Genomic DNA, 21,802 nt, shown 5'->3' with positions numbered 1-21,802 from the left:
TCCTGGAAGTTGGGCTGGGGCAGCATTGTGGGTGGACAGAGGTCTCTAGGAAACCTCTCACCCATTTCTCTCAGAAGCAAAAAAGTAAATTCTATTATTGCCAACCAACCAGGATTTGTCCCTGCCAGATATCCTGCCATGAGGAAATTTCAGAGCGAGGACACCCAGCATGCCGCCCTTCTGTAGGAATGCAAAGTTGGGCCTCCTTTTTTTCCTGATCTGTGCTGGAAGGAGCTTTTTACCTTTGGGGAAGGATGCCTTTTGGTTAGAAAGAATTGAAAATAAGTAAAATCCTCTGGGAAAAGGTGAGTCAATCCCCTTCCCCATCCCAAGCTTGGACCTAGAAAAAAAGGGAGAGGGAAGGGTAAAAACAACTAGACAAGATAGAATCTAGTTTGGAGGTGGAGGGGAGGAGAGAAAGATCATTGAACATAGAGAACTGGATGCCCTTAGAGACAGCAATCCCCACTTGGATTCGGCCTGTGGGTCAACAAGTTAAACAACGCTCATTCTGTGGACTGGAGTGTCAAGACAGGCAACCAGTCCTCATTGACAGAGGGCTTACTGTGTTTGTCCAGCCTGAGACCTTTACAATGACTGTTTGTCTTTCTAGGCCAAATTGAGGGTTGGGACTGGGTAGATTGCCTCTGTTTAACTGCTCTGCTGCCTTCAGCCCCATCTGAGGGATGCAAAAGTCCTCTGAATGCTTTTAAGAATTTATGATGACAAAAGGCTTGGCAGTTCACGCCACTGACAAGGAATCAAATACATGATCAAGTACAATCTTGAAGAGGAAGTCTTCCTCAAACTTCTCAGCTATAAAACAGGAACAGCCTGGACCAAATGATTAAAAAAAAAAAAACAGTACCTGTTTAATCCAGTGAATTTTAAATTAACTTAAAAAAATAGAACAGCGATAGCCCCCAAATTGGTCTGGGGTTCTGGGTCATTTGAGGCTAAAGGTTTCTACGCTCCCACAGAGAACAGGATCTAAAAATATACAAAGAAGTTTGTCTTCTCAGTTCCAACACTTACAGTGTTTAAGACTTTAACCTGCTAGCCCCTCTGAGAATAGGGAATCCTCCTCACCATACTTTGATAAATAATTAGCTGGAAGAAATAATGGGGACTTCTCTAACAATCATTTCAAATTCTAGAAGTTACAGATTTTTGAACACTGGTTGGAAGAGTATCCACTTCTACCAGCAAAGCAGGACAACAAATGCACTTTAGATTTAAAAAAATCTATTTGGCAAATTATAATTTTTCAATATTTTTATTACCCAGGACATACACTTTTGCGATAACTATGGGCAGTTACCAGCAGTCTTTTTTCTTTAGCTTCCAAATTTCCAAATGATCAAATACCAAAAGACTATTTTCAGACCAACACTTTCTTTCATTTGTACATTCAGGCCACAAAATCTTACCACAGATAGAAGTATGAAATTGTTTAAGTAATGTCAGTCCCTCCTTTCTTCCCAAACAGGCTCAAAGTTAAAAAATGAGATACAAGACTTCCTTGGTAATGAGGAAACGATTGCGGCTTTACCGAAATAACCTGAAAGAGTCAGGTAAGTTAAAACCCCCTTTTAAATATTGATTCACTGAAATTTGGAAGTTTGTTTTTGGGGGATTTTTTATGTGCAAAAAAAATTTTTTTGTTGTTTAGTTATGCCGAGTCTCAGTTGTGAGTTTAGGTGAGTCTCTTGAGTTCAGATGAAACTTAGAATAACACCTTGGTGTTCAATGCATTTGCACACAAATCAATGACACAACATCCTAACAGCAGCTAGCTAATCCTCCTCAATGCCTACTCATCTGGATGTTCTAGAATTAATATTTGACGACTCTCTCATTGAAACAACCACCCCTGACCTTCTGCAATTCCACTGTCACATTATTCTATGACATATTCATCTTGAATTCATTTCCGGACGATTTGATTGGAATGAGGTTTGACATGTATTGGCTTCCATGAAAGAAGCAGACTTTGATCTTGGTGATGGGGTTTACATGATATGCATCATCCTTACCAGGGACACCAGCCTTCTGCAATGTGGTAACGACTCGGTTCCCACAATGTGGTGTCTGAACAGGGAGTGACTGACAGCCACTCTGTCAGGAATACCTTCATTGTGAAGAATTTAATTTAATATTCCATTTAGAATGAGCCTATGATTTAGGGTTGGATGTTTTCCTTTCCAGGCATGTAGTTCCTTTTATTTCACTATACCACTAGCTAACAGTTACCTCCAAAGATATTCTCTTGTTGGTAGGCAAAGCAACCTTCTTAACAAAAGTAAAGTAAATGATTCAGAGAATGACTCTCTTATATTATTTTGGGAAGATTTGATGGGCAGAATTCTTGGGAGACAGATGTGGTTATTATGTAAATTCCATTGTTTTGATTCCTTAATACTGTTTTGGAAGATCCTTTGGTAATGTTTCCTAATCTTTTGTCAAAAGACATTTTACAGAAGCCTTGCTTGAAAATTAAATTTTGTCCAAGTATGTTTTCTTTCAATCTTAGTGTCATTAGTGATGATTAAAGCTCAAATTTCCCCAGTAGAAGAGAAGAATTTATTTCCAAAATCTTGATAGATCTCATCTCCTTTGCACAATTCATGCTTGAACATACAGGCAGCCTTCTTAAGTTATCTCTTTTCACAAGACTGGAGACACCTCCCACTCTGGGAATCCTGAAGTCTGTGTGTGAATGGCTTCTAAAGAGATATATTCCACATTTGGAGTGGTAACCTGGTCAGAAACAGGGAAAAAGAGCTGAACAAGTGGCTGCAGTTTCAGAAGCAGAACATACAGATGACAGAAGCTGTACTTTGGCCAGGTTCTGTGCAGTGTGGCCCTCAACTACTGAGATTATGCTCTGGGCAAAGTCTGCAACAGGTAATTATCAGTTAGCATTGCTTAAAAAATCAAAATGGAAAAATAGCTCAGCTATCGATTTATAATCTCCTCCATCTCTTTTTCCTTTCCAAGGGAGAGAGGTCAGACATTTTTGAGCCAGTAATATGAGGAGCTCTGCCAGATGGTAGAGCCACCAAATGGCCTATTTCTAGAAAGTAGGACTAGAAAATCACTTGTTTATGACACTACATTGGCCTGGCTGTGGTGAGCAAAGCATTTAGGGCATGATTCTGAGCACCAGTTTATATGCAACTTTTGCAGACTGAGGGTTGTTTGAGGTCTGGTGGTGGAATCTACTCCAACTGAAACCTTTCAGTACTTCTTTTTTGACATCTTTGAAAGACCTTCAGGCTACAGGATATTTGTTTACTCTCCAAGTCAAGCAGAAAAATGGACCTAATGATGCTGTAACACTGGGAGAGGCTGGGAATAGAATTCTCCAGCCAAGCATTTGTGTTGGGGTAAAGTGAATTGAGATAAACTTCTGAATAAGAAAGTCTGAAAACCAGTGAAGGGACACCACTCCTCAGCCTGACTAACTGGCAGTCTCTGGAACCTGTGTCCTTGCTTTCTCCAAGTTCAGAGTAATTCCTCTGAAGACTAAAACATGCCTCCAAGACATTGGTGTTCTATCACCTAGCATTTGTGGTTAGCTTGATACTGTTTGGGCACTTATTTTAAAGAAGCACCTTGACGGCTCTTATGCAATTGCCCAAAGTTCATTGCCTGTAAATATTTTGGGGTTTACAAAAGAGTTTTATTCTCCCTATCACTGTTTCTGGGGAAAATGTCCTCATAAGAGAATGTCTGGTCCCATTGCTGTGTTTAGCCAACCAAGCTTTGGACCATATGGCTCCAAGAAACTTGCAAAGATCAGGCAGTCTCAGTGACCTGCAGGTCCATTGACCCCTGGCAACTCAAGAAGCATCTACCCAGGATGTGGCCAGATGTTTTCTGTGCTTCAAGAGAAGGTTGCATCTGGGAAGGAGCTCCATGGGGCCAGGTTACTGTCAGTGATTTTGGCTGAATCAGATGTGTCCGCCCTTTTGCTGCTGGCACAAAAAGTCATACACATGTTCAAAGCTTTTCAAGGGCAAAGTTAATAAGAGAAAGTATGCAGTATACTGACAGTCTCTCTATATATAAAACCTCTGCTTTCTCCCCCTTCGAGTCCACGGAGTCAGTGCATAGAATTCAGGAGGTACATGAACTTGGATAGATAAAAATATGCATCTTTTGCAACCTGCAAATGGAAAGTGAGCATTTTCTTCTATGATAAGTATGAACAGTAAAAACAGGACTGTTAAGACTTTACAAGACTCATCAGACTTTTAAAGTGGTCCCCAGCCTAAAACAGCTGCTTATCAATAGCTATTCTGTCAGTACTGTTATCAAAGCTTCTAATGGGGATAAGGTCACAGTATGTATATAAGGGATCATTTTGGAGCAAGTCAGAGTGTTGTCTTTTTCTTTTTCCTCTCCACAATCCAACCCATGGCCTTGCACATTCTAAGCAAGCATTCCACCAATGAGCCTTATCCCCAGCCTGAAATCAGGGTCTTAATCAAAGCTAAAGTGGATGATGAGTTTGACAAACATCTGGAACAGTTAGTTATAGGTCATCAAGGTTATAGTGGAAGTAAAAATATTTTAATTGCTGGAGTTTTGCAAAATGTCCCTGCACTTAAGCTTGAAAAACCACAGAGGCTGACAGCTTCATCTTGAGATATGGATAGTGGAAACCGCTGGTGAAGAAGACCCAAGGAGAAACACATTGTTTTTCTTTTGCCTTTTTAAAAATATTTTATATTTTATTTGTTCATTTTTGCCCTTCCTGGGTTCAGCCCAGAGTCACATGGAGAACTGCCTCCTTCTGCACTGTGGTGAGATTTGAAACTACTCACTGACACTTGGGAACAACTTTCTTGGCCTAACCAATCATGGAGTAAGGGACCACAAATCAAGGGACAGAGAACACCTCTGGGTGAAGAGTAAACCATGGAAAGTGAAAGCCAGGAAAGAAGACAAATCCTGAGAGTCTGATGTCAAATATGTGAGGAAGACCTTGATTTAGAGAGCAGGAGGGGTCTGCCAGTCAACTGCTCTCCTCTCTCTTAAGAAAAAAAAAGTTTTTAATTTGAAAAAGAATCTATTGGCAGAATTGCTCAAGCCCTTCCAGCTGGAGGAGCAGAAAGATCCAGACTAGTCAAAGCAGAGAAATTGTTGTGGAAGTTAATCCCTCGATAAAGTTCAAGAGGGGAAGGATGTGTTAAATGAAAAGTCTGAAAGAATGTGTCAACCTTTATAAATGTTAATTATTTTTTTCCTAAATGACGTAAAAGAAACCCTTATTTACTGATCAGGAAATGTTTAAGAATACTCCTCCGTTCTCGGGATGGATTAGGCAGTTCGATCAACTCTGAGTTAGGAGGTTTCTTGTAATTTACCCAGATTTCACTTGCCTCTGCTAATGGGGCACAAGATATTTTATCCAATCTTTAAGACTTCTCTTTTTAAAAATCCAAGCCTTTCTGTGTTTGGGGGCGGGGGTGCTTTTTACAGCGGTCAGGGAGGTCCAGGCATTTCGACTGGTATTTTTGACCACAGCGAGCAGGCAGAGCTAGGGGCCAGCAGTTCTTTAAATCTGCGGACGAAGCAGCTGACCCTAGCTGGCCGGTGCAGACAAAGGACACTCCCTCCTGTTTATGACACACTCGACTGGCCCAGAACTGAAGTTTTCTTCAACCGACCGACCGTCCCCCACTCCACTATGGTGGTGTTTCGGAGTCCAGGCTCTAGAGGGCCTGGGAGCCTGGACTGAGCAAAACTTGGCGTCCACTTTTTACACAACCCTAAGGCCAGCAAAAAGCGAGACAGGCTAGGCCTTCGGGCAACAAGTGGCGAGACCTGAAAGTGGAAGTGATCCCCAAAACCCTTTCCCAGAATCTCCATTTGATGTCTGGGTACCTAGCTCAGGACCCCAGATTGGCCCGGGCAGCCCTGAGGGCGAGGACCTCTTCCTCCTAGTTGCTCGCCCCTCGCCTTTGTGCCTTTGTTTCTTTGGCCAGTCCTCCAGCAGGTCGAGGCGATTCCCTACGGAAAGGGACCTCTCAGGAGACCCTGAGATGGGTTGGAGGCCAGCCTCTCCCAAGCCACTACCGCCTCAGGCCCAATCCTGGCTCTAGTTAGGACCGGATTCTGAGGTTTGAGAGTCCGGTAGGGGGGCAGTCACAGGGGGGAGGTGCCAACAAGGCTAAATGGGGAGAGAGAAGAGACGAAAGAGACTTGAAGGGGAGAAAAGATACCATCAGGAAGACAAAGGATAGTAGGGGGTTCAAGGGAAAATGGGGAAGAGTAGAGAAAGGTGAGAGCAGAGAGAAATTTCGGGAAAAGCAAGAAAGTAAATTGAGCTGGAAGGCCACCGGCCTGAGAGTTTCTCTGTTCCCGGCAGCCTAGTCTGCAGCCTCCTCCCCTCCCAGGATCTTGACCCCCTCCTCCATTCAGCTCCTAGGACAAACTGCCCAAGCTGACCAACATCCCCGAGCACCGGTGCTGCCCATCAACTCCAACTGGGTTGGGTATCCTGATCTGCCCAGATATTACACATAGCACAATTGCAATCTCCCCAAAGTGGTGGAGAAAGGGGACATAACCCAGCCCCGCTCACTTCCAGGAACCCTGAGGCAAACTGATTCCCCCCAGCCCACAGCTTTCTGGAGGGGAGAAGAGGAGGGGGGTAAGGGGGAGAGAAAAGAATCTATGCCTGGGTCAGAGCGCATGAGCAGTAGAAGCGTGAAATGCTATTGGGGTGGGGGTGGGGTGAGGGAAAGCGGGTGTATTGGTGTGTGTGTGTGTGTGTGTGTGTGTGTGAGAGAGAGAGAGAGAGAGAGAGAGAGAGAGAGAGAGAGAGAGAGAGAGAAACCCTGAACGGCTGGACCTGTCATCGCTGACGTCGGGCAGGGCGGTGGGCCAATGGGCGACCTAGGCGATTGTTCCTCTCAGTGGGCCCCGGCCACGGCCCCGAATCTCTATTCATTTCCTCAAGCGCCCTGCTGTTGCCTCTGTAGTGTACGGGATTTCACGTAGACATTAAAGGCGGGGGTGGGGGGGCAGCTAAAACCCCAAACCCAAAACTTAAAGGGGGAAAACCCCACTTTGTACAAGTTTTTTTTAAATCTTTGCGTGTGTGTGTGGGGGGGGGGAGTATCCTTACCCCTCCTCTCTGTCAGGTGACGGTGGCATTAGTGACTGGCACAGGAAGCTCTGGGGAGGACGGGCCGGGATGCTGCAGGCCGCCCTCTCCCAAACAAGCAGGGCACTGAAATTAATATATATGACTGGGGCACTTCAGAACCACCACCACCTCCAACATCACCACCTCCAACACCACCACTTCTTATCACCTCCACTCAGGGGCAGGGAGCGGAGTCCTGGATCGCCCCAGGGTTCTGGCCTCCAAAGTGAGCTTGAGGCTTAGGTCGGATCCCCTTCGGGAAGGGGCCAGGTTCCCCCAGCAACCCACAGACTCATCCTTGCTGCCCCTTCCACCTACCCTACCGCTACCATCCCTCACCAGGTCAAGGCGCGGCAGGGGACTCTCCGGAACAGCAGCCTGGCCTGACCGTGGTGAAGGCGTATGGCCTTGCTCTGTCTACCGGGTTCACAGGGAGAGCAGACTGGCTCCTGATCCCAGCTGACCGCAGAAGCCGCGGTGCGACTGGGTTGGGCCTGCCCCCCGGGGCCCAGGGAAGTCCGCTGCCCACGCCACTGGTTCTCACGCGCGCTATTTGTCTCGACAACAGGTAGCAGCTCCGGACACCATGGCCCCCAGTTCGCCGCCGCTTCCAGCCCCTCGGTATTCCCAGGCCTTCACGAGCAGCCTCACCAGGCCTCTCACAGCCGTCCTTTGAACGGACTCCTGCGTCTGGGGCTCCCCGGAGACATGTACGCACGGCCTGAGCCCTTCGCGCCAGGGTCGGCGGCCCGCAGCGACGCCCTGGCAGCTGCTGCGGCCCTGCAGGGCTACGGCGGCATGAACCTGACAGTGAACCTCGCCGCGTCCCACGGCCCTGGCGCCTTCTTCCGCTACATGCGCCAACCCATCAAACAGGAGCTCATCTGCAAGTGGCTGGCGGCCGATGGCCATGTGCCCCCACGCCTCTGCTCCAAAACTTTCAGCACTATGCACGAGCTCGTCACGCACGTCACCGTGGAGCATGTCGGCGGCCCGGAGCAGGCCAACCACATTTGCTTCTGGGAGGAGTGTCCGCGACAGGGCAAGCCCTTCAAAGCCAAATACAAACTTGTAAATCACATCCGCGTGCACACGGGCGAGAAGCCCTTCCCCTGTCCTTTCCCGGGGTGTGGGAAGGTCTTTGCTAGATCAGAAAATCTCAAAATACACAAACGAACTCACACAGGTCAGTATTCGGCGCTGTCTCGTGCGGACCCTCTGGGGAAGCAGGCCCTCGGGTATGGATTTCCTCAAGTTCCAACTGAGGGGAGGAGGGAGGTATTTTGGTATTGTTTCCATGAGCCAAATCCATAAAATATTAATTATGCGCTTCTATTCTTAGAATCACAGAAGTTTCCGGAGGGTGTGTGTAGGGAGAACAGTGCAGGATTTCTGCTCTGGGGGACAAGGGTGAACGTGCCTCCAACATTGTATGGGCAAATGTATGCTTATGGAGTTCCATTTATTTATTTATTCGCTGGGCTGGGGATCTAACCCAGAGTCTCACGCATGCTAAGCAAGTACTCTATCTCCGAGCTACACCCCCAGACCATGGAGATTGATTTTTAAGTCATTTCAAAAACAGCTCAGCTCCTCAAAGTCTTAAAAGCAGGGGAACGATTGCCTAATTTTTCTTCATCTCTTTAGCATGGAGGGACAGAACTCTTCTTCCTGTCAGCCTCACAACCTGCCTGCCACTTGGACTGAGGGGTCATCAGAGCCTTAGCACTTTCTTTAGGATTTGGGAGTCTCATAGGCTAACTTTTACCCTTCCTTTTTGGTGAGTCTTGCTGGCCCCACAGCAGAAAGATTTTGCTAACCCTCTTATCTTAGCAGAGACCCAACGGGACTCATCCGACTTAAATGTCATTTACCGAGCTGTTAAGCGAAATAGGGACATGTGTCAACCACATCTGTTAGTTCTAGTTAACAGAAAGAAAAGGAGCCTCCGCAAGAGCTTGCAAAGTTGAACTCTTCTGGCCAGAAGCATCTAATTAATACAATTGCAAGAAGAAAGTTTTCACACTTCCAGAATAGCATGTGAAGTTACATTAATTAGTTTAGCAGCCATTGTTTGCACGCTTCTTACTCCTCCCCCTCCCTCGAAGTTTAAGAAGTCGACATCTCCCCTCCCCCATTTCGGGGGAGGGTGTGGGGGGGAACTAGAAGATGAAATAAGTTCCGGCTTGGTGCTCCACTTTTACTACCCTGCGCCTTCCCTTACTCCTTTGCTTGCTTCAAAACCAACCATTGTTACAGTCAAAGAACCCCCTTAGGTTGGAAGTGCCGAAAGAATCTTGTTCTAAACTCTTGCCTTCTCGGGGAAGGTCTAGACCTAGGACACTGACATGCTCGCAGGAAAGACCAAAGTCCACTTTGAATATTGTATTTTATTTTCGGAGCATATCTGGAGGCTTATTGTTTTCTCGGGCTCTTTCTGGGGTCCCCCACCCTCTCGCAAGTATCTGCCCCCTTTTTCCTTATATCCCCCAGGGTAGGGGGGGGATGGGTAAGATCCTGACCCCGACCTGCAGGCCTGCTACTCCAGGAGCCGGCAGCTGGCACCTGGAAGGTAGACGCGCAGTTCTAAGCTGGAGAAGAAACTCATCTTTAATGACAGGGGTTTTTAAACAAACAAACTTTTACTGCTCTTTGCCGGCCCACTGTTTGAAGTCTGTGAAGCAGAAAATGGTTAAATTCTTAGCGCAATCGACCTACAGCAGAGAAGCAAGTTCCGTGCGCCAGGGCTGGCTCTCAGGTTTGCATCTATTCAGGACAGAATTCTGTGCGTTCTTTTGCTCGCAGTCCCGATTCATTACCGCTTGAGTTAAAAAAAAAAAAAATTGACAGTTTCTCCTGCTCCAGCGTTCCCTCAAACCCCCCTCCTAAGTAATGAAAAGAGAAGAGGGACAGAGAGAGGAGAGAGAAAATGTTTCTCAAATGGCAATAGACCTCACTACAAATTATTCATGAAGACAGTTCTCGATGCAACAGGAAAATAATTGCCTTTTCAAATATTAATGGCGTTTCATTTCCTCGAGTCGCGGAAGCGGCGAACAGGAGCAGATTTCTCAGGAGTTGAGATTCTCTCGGATCTGAATCCCAGGCCCGGCTTTGGAGGCGACTGCCCGCGCCGAAAGGTTTCACTTTGTGGTGGTCACAGCGATCCTGGAACAATGGTGCCTTGGCGAAAGAGGCGCGGGGCCAGCCACCGTGCTCTGCAGGGACCCCACTTCCAGGCGCCCCTCCCGGAACCCTTCAGCTGGGGGGGTCCCCCCACCTTCCCCAGCGGCGGATAGAGAGTCAGGGCTGGGGATCCGAGGCAGAGAAGCAGAGACTGCGCTGGGGCGGAGTCACCAGGAAAAGCAGACCCAGCCACAAGTGCGAGAAAATGGCGCTGGCCCGGCCGCCCCTACGCTTCCGAACTTTGTCCAGCGAACCTGACTCGGGGCAAGGAAGGAGGCCTTTTCCAATTGCAGAGCCCCTGGGAGGAGATTGGGCCTTTCACCGCGCAGTCCCGGGCTCAAGCCGCTCCGGGCGGGCTCAGCGCCGGGACCAGGGGGAGGGGAAGGGCGACAGCAGACTGTCGGCGGGGGGCGGGATGGATGTCAAGTAAGGGGACCAGGGCGCCTCCTGCAGCTCGGGAGAGCGCTGGGGCGCGGCTTCACCTGGCCTCCCTGGGGCCTGCGAACTTCCAGGCTGTACGAATCACCTCAGTACACTGCTTTTTTTTTTTTTTTTTTTTTTTTTTTCCCCTCCTCTGCTCCTCGTCTGAGTTGAAATCAGTTTGTTTTATCAGTTTGTTCAAGGAACAGCTCACAAGACTGGATTAAGTGTGTGGCGGGAATTATTTTTTCTGGGGCGAAGGGAAATCAGCCTCAAATTCTGTTCCTCCACTATTTTATCAGAATCTTGTTCTTTTTTGCAGGCTCTGAATTACATGATTCTTTTTATGTGTGATTTTAGAAAGAGAAAGGAAAAAAGGGATTTTTTTTTTTTTAATTTGCAGACGCTGGCAGGGATCCGTGGGGAGAAAATAGGCGCAAATAGGGAGTATCTTTCGTCCACCTTTTTATATAAATCGTTGACAGTGTCCCAGGAAATAGCAGAGGGCAGCCCCTTCCAGAGGGCCTGATATATAGCACTACTCCTGCAGGGGGTGAACCCAACGACTGGGCGGTGTCCGAGTCCCGGGTTCACAAGCCGCTGCCTGAGCAGATGCTTGTGTGCAAACCTCTGGCTCAGCGGGAGCCTCATCAGTGCTAGGAATAGAGGCTTTGTTTGTTCAAACCTGGCAAAAAGCTCCTATCTTTCCTGGAAGCGACCCGAGAAGCAAACACAGGGCCAACAGTACTTCTCCCGCACATCTCTTGCTCTTCAGCTCGACGCTAGGTAGCGATTCCCTCGACCCAGAGCTCTCCGCTACATCCATTTGTTTAAAGCCCTAGACACCTCCTTCTCCGCCCCCATTTCCGCAGCATTTGCAGCTCGGGCAGGAACTTGGGCTTCCGGGTTCTCAGGGTTCTTTCCTCCCCCTCACGCCCGCGAATTCAGGCTGCAGTGAGCTCGGGGATTGGGGCTTGGTCCCGCGAATGTTTCACCCTATCTTGATCTCGCGCCTTTCCTGGGCTCTGCAGGGCATCGCAGCCATGATCCGAGCGGGCCTATCCAGGCCACCGCTTGGCCTCCGAGCGGGGGCTTGGCCTGATCTCAGCAGTTGCGTTCACCGCCCCCCCCCCCCCAAGCTGCGGTGCTATCGGACAAGGTTGGGAGAGAGACCTCAGGTCACGAATTGGCTGGGTGGCTCCTCCCGCGCCGGCCCCTAGGCTCAGACCTCCCGAAGCCCAACAGCGGGCGGGGTGGTCCAAGGAGGCCGGGAGACCTTGCACAGTTTGGACTGAGAAGACGAACTGCACACTACAGGGTCTCCGAGAGAGATTGCTGGAGGTGCATAATAAAATATAGCCGATGAACCTATCTGGAGGAATCGGATGGTTTAGCAAGATTTGAAGAATGCTGCTAAATGCCTGCCCTCAGGGGATAAAAAGAAAAAAAAAGAAGGGGGAGGAGGCTTCAGTTCCCGCAAAAGTCGCCTTTGAGGTGCATCATTGCTCCGAATACCTTCCCCCAAGCAAGGACCTATATTATGCACACTTCGTGTGCATAGGTTGCGTATCCTCTTAAATCATTTCATCGCTTTTGGCGTTTTCTCAAAAGCTACTTTTGGGAAGGGAAGGGGTATGTGAGGGGTGGACCGCTGGGCGGGAATGGTGGTGGCAGAGACGTTTGGCTAGAACTGCAGTTTTAAATAGAGCAGATGTGAGCTCTTCAGTCAACTCTATGTATTCTCGGGGCAAAGGTGCCTCTGGCTCCTAACGGATAAAATTTGGAGGAAAACAACCCGAGTGGATCAGATTTTCGAGAATGAAACTCGACTAAGATGGAGTCATTGTCGCTCCTCCTCTTTACCCTCCCCCTAGGTCCAGAGGGAAGAGGGGGAGGGGAGGAGGCGTGAGGGAGGGGTCGCCAGGAAGCCGGGGCGCGCTCTCTGCGTGGAGAGGGGTGCCCAACCTGAGTGTGGAGGAGAAGGATTTCTAAATTTTATATATATATATATATATATATATATATATATATGGTTTTTTATTGATAAAATGAAAGAGGAATGGAGGGATGGCAATTGTGAGCCTAGGACTCGGCCCACGCTCACTAATGTCTCTGCCTTGCCTCCGCCAGGAGAGAAACCTTTCAGGTGTGAGTTCGAGGGCTGTGAGCGGCGCTTCGCCAACAGCAGCGACCGAAAGAAGCATTCGCACGTGCATACGAGTGACAAGCCATACACGTGCAAGGTGCGCGGCTGCGACAAGTGCTACACGCACCCCAGCTCTCTTCGTAAGCACATGAAGGTGCATGGTCGCTCGCCGCCGCCCAGCTCTGGTTACGACTCTGCTACACCATCTGCCCTCGTATCGCCCTCGTCAGACTGCAGCCACGAACCCCCGGTGGCCTCCTCAGCGGCGGTGGCAGTGCGCAGCACAGACCTGAGCGAATGGTACGTGTGTCAGGGCGCGGGCCCCGCCGCGGCTGCTCCTGCCGCGACCCCCAGCCCCACGGCACTTCCTGGCCCTGCTGCTGCCGCTGCCGCCGCCACCTCCGGTATCAGGTCTGCCTCTGTGGTTGCTGCTTCAGCGTACACCCCCACTCGGAGTCTAGGCCGGGGTACTGAGGCTTGAAGACAGAGAGAAAGGAAGGAAGGGAGGGAGGGGAAGGAAGTGAAGGAAGAAAAAGGAAGCAAGCCGGCGGGCCGGCTACCACTAAAACTTTCCAGAGGTCAATGAGTATTGATAATTGAGTATGTCAACATACTCAATTATCAATACTCATTGAGGATGTTGATTAAGCATTATTTTAAAACAAAAATTGGGCCCCATATTTATTCTACAGTTATCCCCTACACCCCACCCCCTCAAGAGTGCATGAATCCAATGTTGAGGATAAAGGAAGAGAGGCATATGGAACAACAACAAAAATAAATCAGAATTTATATGCAATTCTGGCAACTGCAGGTGGCAATAGTAAGGCCACCAAAGTCCCCACAAGGTTCATAGAACCGGGAAAAAAAATTCGTTGAGGCCTGAACTGCCCCCTCCCCCACTCCCTTTCCTGCTCCCAGTCGGAGCCTCCTTTTCCTGTCCCCTCCCCTCTCTCATCAATCCCAACCTCAGGAGATCAGATTCTGGAAAGTGGCCTACAGAATTCCACAGCCATTTTCTTGCCTCCCATTTCTTTTTTCTTTTGCTCCCGTCACAGCCCCCAAATTTCCCCTTCCTTAGTTTTCCTTTAAAATAATGCCCAAATTCTAAATTTTCTCATAACATCCATACAGGAGATAAGGGGGTGCTTAGCCCCTTTCTCTGGAAGTCATATATCTCCACCCCCATGGACTGGCCTAAGTACTCAAATATGTAGGTCTGCCTGCCTGTATGTTCAGGGATTCTATATACATTGTATACTTGGGGTAGGGAGTCCAAAACTACAGGAAATACAAACAAAAGAGCTGCCAGAGAGGCTTCAGGATTCAACCTTAGGAGGCCTGCGGTCCTCTTACCCACCCCCTATCCCTGTCCAGGCGCTGGCCTTTCAATCTTGTAGGTGCTTGGGCTGGGAGTGTGGAGCTGGCTGATGACGTCACTGAATCCAGGCCTCCACAGCCAACAGGGCTTGACCTAGGCAACGTGTCTGGGTGAATGGCGTCAATTCTGTCACAGTCTTTCTCAAAAATCACCTAAGGTTGTCTTATTTTAAAGGGTTGGGTGGGAGAGAAACAAACTACAAAAATAAATACTGTAAAGGAACAATATCAGTGGGTCTAGATTGAATGTGTATTTGATATGCTTAGTGTGAAGTCCCTAGAAGAAAGAACCAGATGTTGGGGGCTGGGGAGAGGGAAGCCTTTGGAATTGTTGCCAAAGGGGTTAACAAAAAAACAAAACAAAACAAAACAAAAAAACAGAAAAGGGGTCTGTTTCCCAGTCTTCCACCCTCTGCAGGGAGAATGCGGGCTGCCCCACCATCCTAGCTGAGATATGAAGAAGAAAAAATATGAAAGGCAGAAGAAAAAAGAGAGGAGGTTTGAAGGACCCATGGCAATTCTTTAAGAATTTGGAAACAAGTGTATGGGGGGGGGGCGCTAAATTCTCCCCTGGGGGAAACTTCAGCAGTTCAAATTTAAAAGCTGAGCCCTGGTGTAAGTCAGTGCTATAGGTCTTGACTAGCATGAGTGAGGCCCTGGGTTCGAACCCCAGCCCTGAAACGGACAAACAACAACAACAAAAATTCCACAAACAACAACAACAAAACCCAAAAGCTGGAACAAATTCTGTCTCTGCCACTCTGCGGGATATTGTATTCGCTCCTCTTGAGAATCTATTAGACAATTCTCACGCCTGCCCTGCAACCCCCATAACTTCCACCAAATAAAATCCTAACTGAAAGGGACCGTTTTGATCACCCCTAATAAAAACTGAAATCTTCCAAATACGTCTTTGGTGAATCTGTTGTTGAGGAAGGGAGACTGCAATCCCTTCCTAGCCCCCACTACAATAGGGTCCAGAGGCCGTCCGGCCTGAGCTGCAATCGAGAGGAAACTGGTTCCCATCAGGGCACACTAGCCCCACCGCCAAGGTGTGGAGGGCATCTGCCAAACTTGCTTCTCCTGGAGATGTTTAGAGAGTGGCCCTCTTCAAATAGGAATTGCTTCTTTCCCTTCTGTTTCTAAAGCAACGCATTTCGTCTTCACCCCAATCCAAAATAACGAAATAAAATAAAAGTGTTTGGTCGATCACTAATCGCCTTTAATTTTTCATTCGCTTGTTACAGATGTCCACCGCGTTGCTCGCAAGGTAATCTCGCCCTGCGCAGCTGAGCGCCCGCATCTCGTGCCTGCGACATCAAAGGGCCCGCACACAAAGCAGTGTTTCTTCGCCACGGTGCATCTTCATGGTAAGTTAGGATTTCTATGGCAATGGGCAAGTCGCACTGAAATCCTGAAAGGCCGAGCCTGGAGCCCGTCCAGGCTTTTCATTAAGGACATAATATTTACGTCTAACAGGCCTTTTTTCTTGTGTATACAAGTATATATTTTTGTTTGACGTGGACTAAATCATTTTCATTTAATTTCCGGTAAACAAAACCCACGCGAATGGGCACTTGTTCCCGATCATAATAAAAATGGATAATAATGTGAGGGAAGAAAAGGGCCGCTTGAATCGCCGCTCAGCCCTCTTTGTTTCTGCTTTCTGCGGTGATCAGAGGGCGCATTTGGGTTTGATGGCGAGTTTCTAAAGGCGAGGAAATGGTTTGTAAGAGGGGAAAGAAAAGGAGAAAGGTCTAATCAAGCTCGGGTTGTTCAAAGAGTCGGGTTTTGGGGTTGAAAGTGTGAGTTTGACGGTGCATCAGCATGCCGTGTTAGGCTCGCCATGGAAATGCGCGCGGGGAGCGGCCGCTTCAAAGGCGGCACACTTCACTGCAGACACTCTATTAAGATACATTTGCGCTGACCTTTGCTTTCACGCCATTTAATACTGTCACTGTGCTCTCCAGTATATACTTCCTCCCTAGGACCTGCCTCGCCTGAGTTTAGGGGTTCACCCTGCACCCTGATGTAGGGGGCTTTGGCGCCCGGACGCTTTCAGGAAAGGGAGGAGCCGGACTCTGTGCATCTTGACTGCGCCCCAAAGAGGCTCCAGGGTCAGGAGTAAATGACTTTAGGGCAACCTCAGAAGCTTAACAAATGAGCATCCCTAGCTCAGTTTTGTGCGAAGCGCCTCTCTGGATCTTTAGCAGGATGTGGGTTTGAATTTGATGAAGGATTGGGGGGAAGGGAGCCACCCTGGGGAAGTCTGGGGAAATCACACTGTTCCACAGGGACATTTCTACTCTGGCTCCTGGTACTGGTCTCTGACCCTCCATCCCAAAGGACTCCTGCAACCCCTAAACTTTTTTTTCTGCCCAGGGACTGGGGTGTGTGGTATCCTTAGGCCTGGGCTGGCTTTGGGTACGAACTCAAAAGCCCAAGGCCAAGGGGATAGGGAAGATGGCAGGAAAGTTAGAAGTCCATGTTCCCTTAATTGTCTTGTTGTTTATTTTATCCAAGTACCCCAGTGAATAGAGGAAAATAAACACGGTGGAAAAAAATCAAACAGTGGAGTCTTCTTTAGTGCCAGTCCTTGTGGTTGAATAAAAAGGATGGTCCGCTTTCTATTGAGCTGAGAAATCTTTGAAGTGGGAGTTATTATCTGAGACATTCCTGCTTGTCGTCCTAACAACGCTGATGAAACGTAAAAGGTTCTTTGTCAGCGATTTGTTCTCCTCTCTGTCAAACTCCCTCTACCCCGTTAGTTTCAAACCGTTTCTAAAGAGATAAAATCAAACTTCTTTTAAAAAATATCCACACACTACACCAATAGATAACTTTAGGGATAAGTCTTGCTAAGAGAAAGACAAAAGCACTGCCTAGCCCTCAGGGTCAGGGCCTGGTGAAGTGTGCAGATGTTGGGGGACCCTTTGCTCCAGCTCTGGAACATGGGAAAAAGAATGCAGAGAGGGTGCAGGCAAAGGGTACATACCCAAAGTCCATTCTTGTATGTCTGCTGCTCTTAGCTCTGGCCTGCACTTTATCAGCCCAGGTTGGGTTACCTGAAGGAGCTTTCTTTGGAGACCCCTCAGGCTTTAAATTTTCTTGCCTGAGATTCTTGGAACCTGAGGCTGCAGTCCAGGATTTTTTTTTTTTTTAATTTCCTCCTTCAAAGGCAACTCTTGCTAAAAATAGACCCATTGTGTGTTTCCTCTCCCTAGTAGCAATCAGCAAGCCCTTTATGCCATTAACTAAAAGGACAGTGGCTGAAGGGAGAAAGACGTTCTGATAATTTCCTATTTTCTTCAGAATCTTGGTAATTGGAGTTCCGAAGGTTTGGTCTACGTGATAGTGACCAAAAAGTGCATGCTAATGCTCATTCTCCCCTCCCCCACCCAAATGTGCAGTTCTTCACTTTATATTGTGCCCAGGAAAGAAACTTTCACCCTTGTTCAGGTTCCCCAACCTCCTGTTGTGGTTTTAAAGGTGGTTTAAATCAACAAGGATGTGCCCATCCCCCCACCCTGTGTGTGCTGACTAAATGATTTGTAAAGAAGTTTCCCCAAGCTGTAACCCATGCTGTTATTATAGTTGCTGCAAAATGTTGTCTCTTATATTGATTTTATTTGTTTACTGGAGGTCTCCATATGTTTGTTTATATCGCTAATTTATGGGAAAATGTAATGATTGCAATGAATGTGAATTATACAGACAGGCAAACATTTTATAATCATAATTCACACATACAGGAAAGCCTGAGTGAAACTCTAGACTATTTGGTACCTTCTCTACCCACACTTTGTGATTTATCATCTGTCCCCTTAGCATCAGTTAAATTATGAACTAATTTGAAAGAAAAAAAAAAGAAGTTGTTATGTATTTGACTGAAAGTGATTGTTGAATGAACTTTGATTGTTGAATCAAAGTTGAGGCTCATAATCTTTTTGGAATCATGTAAATGTAAATGAAATAAAACCTGCGATTCTTTCCCCTTCTGAAGTCCTTTGTGTACATAGAGCTCCATTTTGCTATTTTATTTGGAAATAAATGATGTGTTGTTTTCCTTTCTCTTTTGAATCTGGATGTCCTGTTATTGCTTCGCCATCATGGGAGAGATTTGGGGTCCTACCGCAGCCCACAGTTCTCTCCCCCTCTTTCTTTATGGTTTCACAGAAACATATTTGGGGCCTCACCTAGGCAGCCCAATGGAGGGCCCACCAAAATGGCCATCCTGGGAAACACCGCTCTTGCCTCAATTTCGCCCCAATGGCATCAACTGATTTACAGAAGGGAAAAGGGTGACTGACCTGTGTCTGCCTGGAAAGGCTTTCTTCCCATGGTCCTGAGGGCCAGGGGTGAACACTCTCACAAACCACCATTGAATTTGGGAACTCTGGTGGCTGACAGGAATCAAACCAAGGAAAGGACAAGAGAGATCCAGTTGACCCCAAGTCCTGCCTGAACTCTGGCATAGTACCTCAGAGGGCATCGCAGGAGTCTTTCTAGCTGATTCTTGCCCCTTGGACAAGTAGGGGAGGCACCATCCTCCCTTCATACATCGGCAAAGGTCCTAGCCTCGACACTGAGAGGCTACAGCCCATATGATTCTTCCTTGGACCCTAGTTGGTACCTTTGTTGGGTTTCAGCATCTGATGCATATGCCCAGTTTATCTGGCCTGCCACTCGTCCTCTTCCCTGTCTCCACTAAAGTCACTGCGTCACCAGATTACCAGCACCCTTCTTCCCCTCCACCACCTGGCTCAGACCGGTGACTTCCAGCTAAAGCTGAGAAGCTGAGAAGTTGGTTTCCGTGGGCCTGGCTGGGACATGACGTGGAGGAGAGGACGGTGGCTCTTGTGGTGGAATTGCTAGGTCTCCTTAGAGAACCAGTTCACGGTTCAAGGGCAGCAGCCCTGGGCAGAGCACTGGGGAAAGGGATCCCAGAGCGCAGAGGCAGGAGGGAGACCCGCGGGGTGAGTAGGGAGGTCACCAGGGGAAACCAAGACTGTCCGTGTGGGCGAGGGCCCTGGGCGTGGCTACTACACCAGGCTCCCCCTCCTGTCCCAATGGCAGAACCCCATCACCACCACCTGCGGCTCAGGGACTGCTTGGAGGAGCCCCTCTCTTGCTTTGGTCTTCTCAACCCGGTCTGTCTCAACTTTGAGACAGCACACATTAAATCATTGTGATGCGGGAAAGTGGCGATTAAGAAAGAGGTCGACACCCCCAGTCAGGGCCCTTCCTGGCTCAGTGCTCCCTGCTCGATGTGGCTGTTCCTACTCACAGCTGCTCCTCCTGGGGCCCAACTCCCCATCCGGCCCAAGAACGCCCTGCACAGAGAAAGGAACTGGGAGTTGAGACCTGAACCATTGGAGAGAATGCAGAGAAAACGGAGCATTGGAGGGGCAGCTGCCCTGGCATCCCACATTGGGGTTTTGGAGAAGCAAAGCCTGCCTGCCTTTGAAACTTCCTAGTCCGAGTTAGAATGGAGGAACCCCGGGGCTTCTAGAAAGAGAGGGAAGAGGAAGTGCTGGAGACACTTTGATTCCTAGCCACCAGGAGAGAATGCTTTACTTTCAGGTGCTGCTGCTGCTGCTTCTTCTGTTATTATTATTATTATTATTTTAGCAGTTTGGGATGGTGTAACCTTTGGGTCTCCTAGTGTCCGCAGCAAGCCTCATCCTAGAATCATTTCACTTGTCCTTTGGGAAAGTTACCCATGCCTACCCTGCAGCAGTAACTTGGGGCACTATTAGCCTGCTAATGACCCTCCCTTCCCTACCCTCACTCCTCTATTCCAATTCCACATTAAAGCACCTGATAAAAACTGTGACTTTGGTGGAAAAACTTTGGATAGAAAGAGACTGTCTGTCTCACTTGTTCACCTACTAACTTTCTGCCCTTCCTTGTGATTCAGCTCCCTGTTTGTATAATGGAGGGAAATGAACCGCCTCCGTGTCTTTTTTTAATTTTTATTTTTATAATGCTGTATTATCTTCAGCGACTTTGTGATATAAGACAACCTTGAAACCTTTAGGTTTCCTGGCTGCTAGTTGTTATTACTATGACTTGAAATTCCATCTTTCAGACATGTCCCATAGTGCCTCAGTAAACAAGATGGCTTTCTCTAGTTCCTTCTAGAAAGTTTGGCATCTACCTAGGAAGGGGCCCCAAGTTCCCCAGCAGTGTGCGCCTCCCTCAGGCAGCCTGGAGAATAGATAAGGGTCCTGGTACTTTATTGACTTTTTTTTTTTTTTTTTTTTTTTTTACCCTAAGAATTCCAGAGCCCTGTGCAGCCAGAAACTCTCTAGGCAATTTATTTTTTAAAGGCCAAAGAAAAATTAGAGAGAACCGAGTTTATTTCAGTACAGAATAATGCTGAAAAACTGATAGTCTTAATGTCACCCTTATGACTTGTTAAGACTCTGGCATTGTACTAAACTCCGGGGCCCAGCCAGCAGTGATGGTGATTTATTTTTATCATAAGTCTCTGCGGTTTATTGTGAGTCCCATGTGGGGCTTCTTAAGACTCAAGTGTGGAGGCCAGTAAATGTGAGAGGGAAGTAGAGTGACAGGGCAGTGGGCATAAAAGTGACCAAAAAAAGTACTTTCCTCCTAGGAATTCACCAGGAACTCTTTCACAATCATGATTTTTTTTTTCTTACTTAATCCTCATTTCAGGGAAAACTAATAACCTCTTGGTCACCAAGTGACTGAATATTCTACAATGACACTCTGCTGTTTCCAGCTTTCTATCTGGGAATCAGGACTGTACTGCCTTTTCACCCAAATATCTCCCATGAAGAAGAGAAACAGAACTTTTCTAGGAAGGTCATCATGAGCTCAGACTCCAAAGTCGTTCAGGAAAAAAAAAAATGACGACGAAAGAAATTCAGTTCAGTAGACAATGGGGGAGGGGGGCTGAGTTTCCTCTGAATCTTCCAGTTGCTTTGCAAACATCAAAGGAGCTTTGTGAAAAGAGAAAGGGGAAAAAAATTCCTTAGGATACAGGTTAATCTAATGTAAATATGGCCTAGCAGGTTGACTTTGAAATTGGTCCCACATTTTTTTTTCTCCTGTAGAGCCAGTGTAGATGACATGAATCAAAATCTGGATTGAGGATGTTGATCAATTCAAAACAAGATGAGCAGGGCTGTGCACAGGGTTCTGAGCCTCAAAATAAATGGACAGCCCTGGGAAATGTGTGCAGAAGGAATAAACCAAAATTAGGCAAATGCAAGGTGCTATGCCATGCTATTGCAGGTAATGGCAAAAAGAAAGAAAAATATCCACCACCAACATCATCAGATGATTAATTTAGAATATCACAAGGATGATCCAGTTTTCTCTTGTGTTGTGACTGACTGGCTGGCACACAAGATCATATTAGCCAGATGAGGACAGGGTATTCTTTGCCAGAATTAAGGAGAAGTGCAAATAGATCAAGGTCCTTTCTTTTTGCCATAGCAAGGTCCTACTCAGAGTTTAATGGAGGCCTCTAGCAT

General features: G+C 47.6%; 1 protein-coding gene across 1 annotated transcript; it reads left to right on the top strand.

Moving 5' to 3' along the window:
- The first annotated feature begins 235 nt into the window (after positions 1-235).
- Zic4 (Zic family zinc finger 4) lies at positions 236-19,771 on the top strand. Its single transcript, XM_077795500.1, has 6 exons — positions 236-305; positions 1,490-1,574; positions 7,731-8,348; positions 12,899-13,381; positions 15,542-15,664; positions 19,584-19,771. Exons 2-6 carry the CDS (start codon positions 1,505-1,507, stop codon positions 19,769-19,771), a joined length of 1,482 nt encoding a protein of 493 aa, XP_077651626.1. The 5' UTR covers positions 236-305; positions 1,490-1,504.
- Positions 19,772-21,802: the final 2,031 nt, after the last annotated feature.

The sequence above is a fragment of the Urocitellus parryii genome, chromosome 2 (genome assembly GCF_045843805.1).
Source record: "Urocitellus parryii isolate mUroPar1 chromosome 2, mUroPar1.hap1, whole genome shotgun sequence".
In the NCBI taxonomy this organism is placed as follows: Eukaryota; Metazoa; Chordata; class Mammalia; order Rodentia; family Sciuridae; genus Urocitellus; species Urocitellus parryii.
This window is presented reverse-complemented; position numbering and strand designations above follow the sequence as displayed.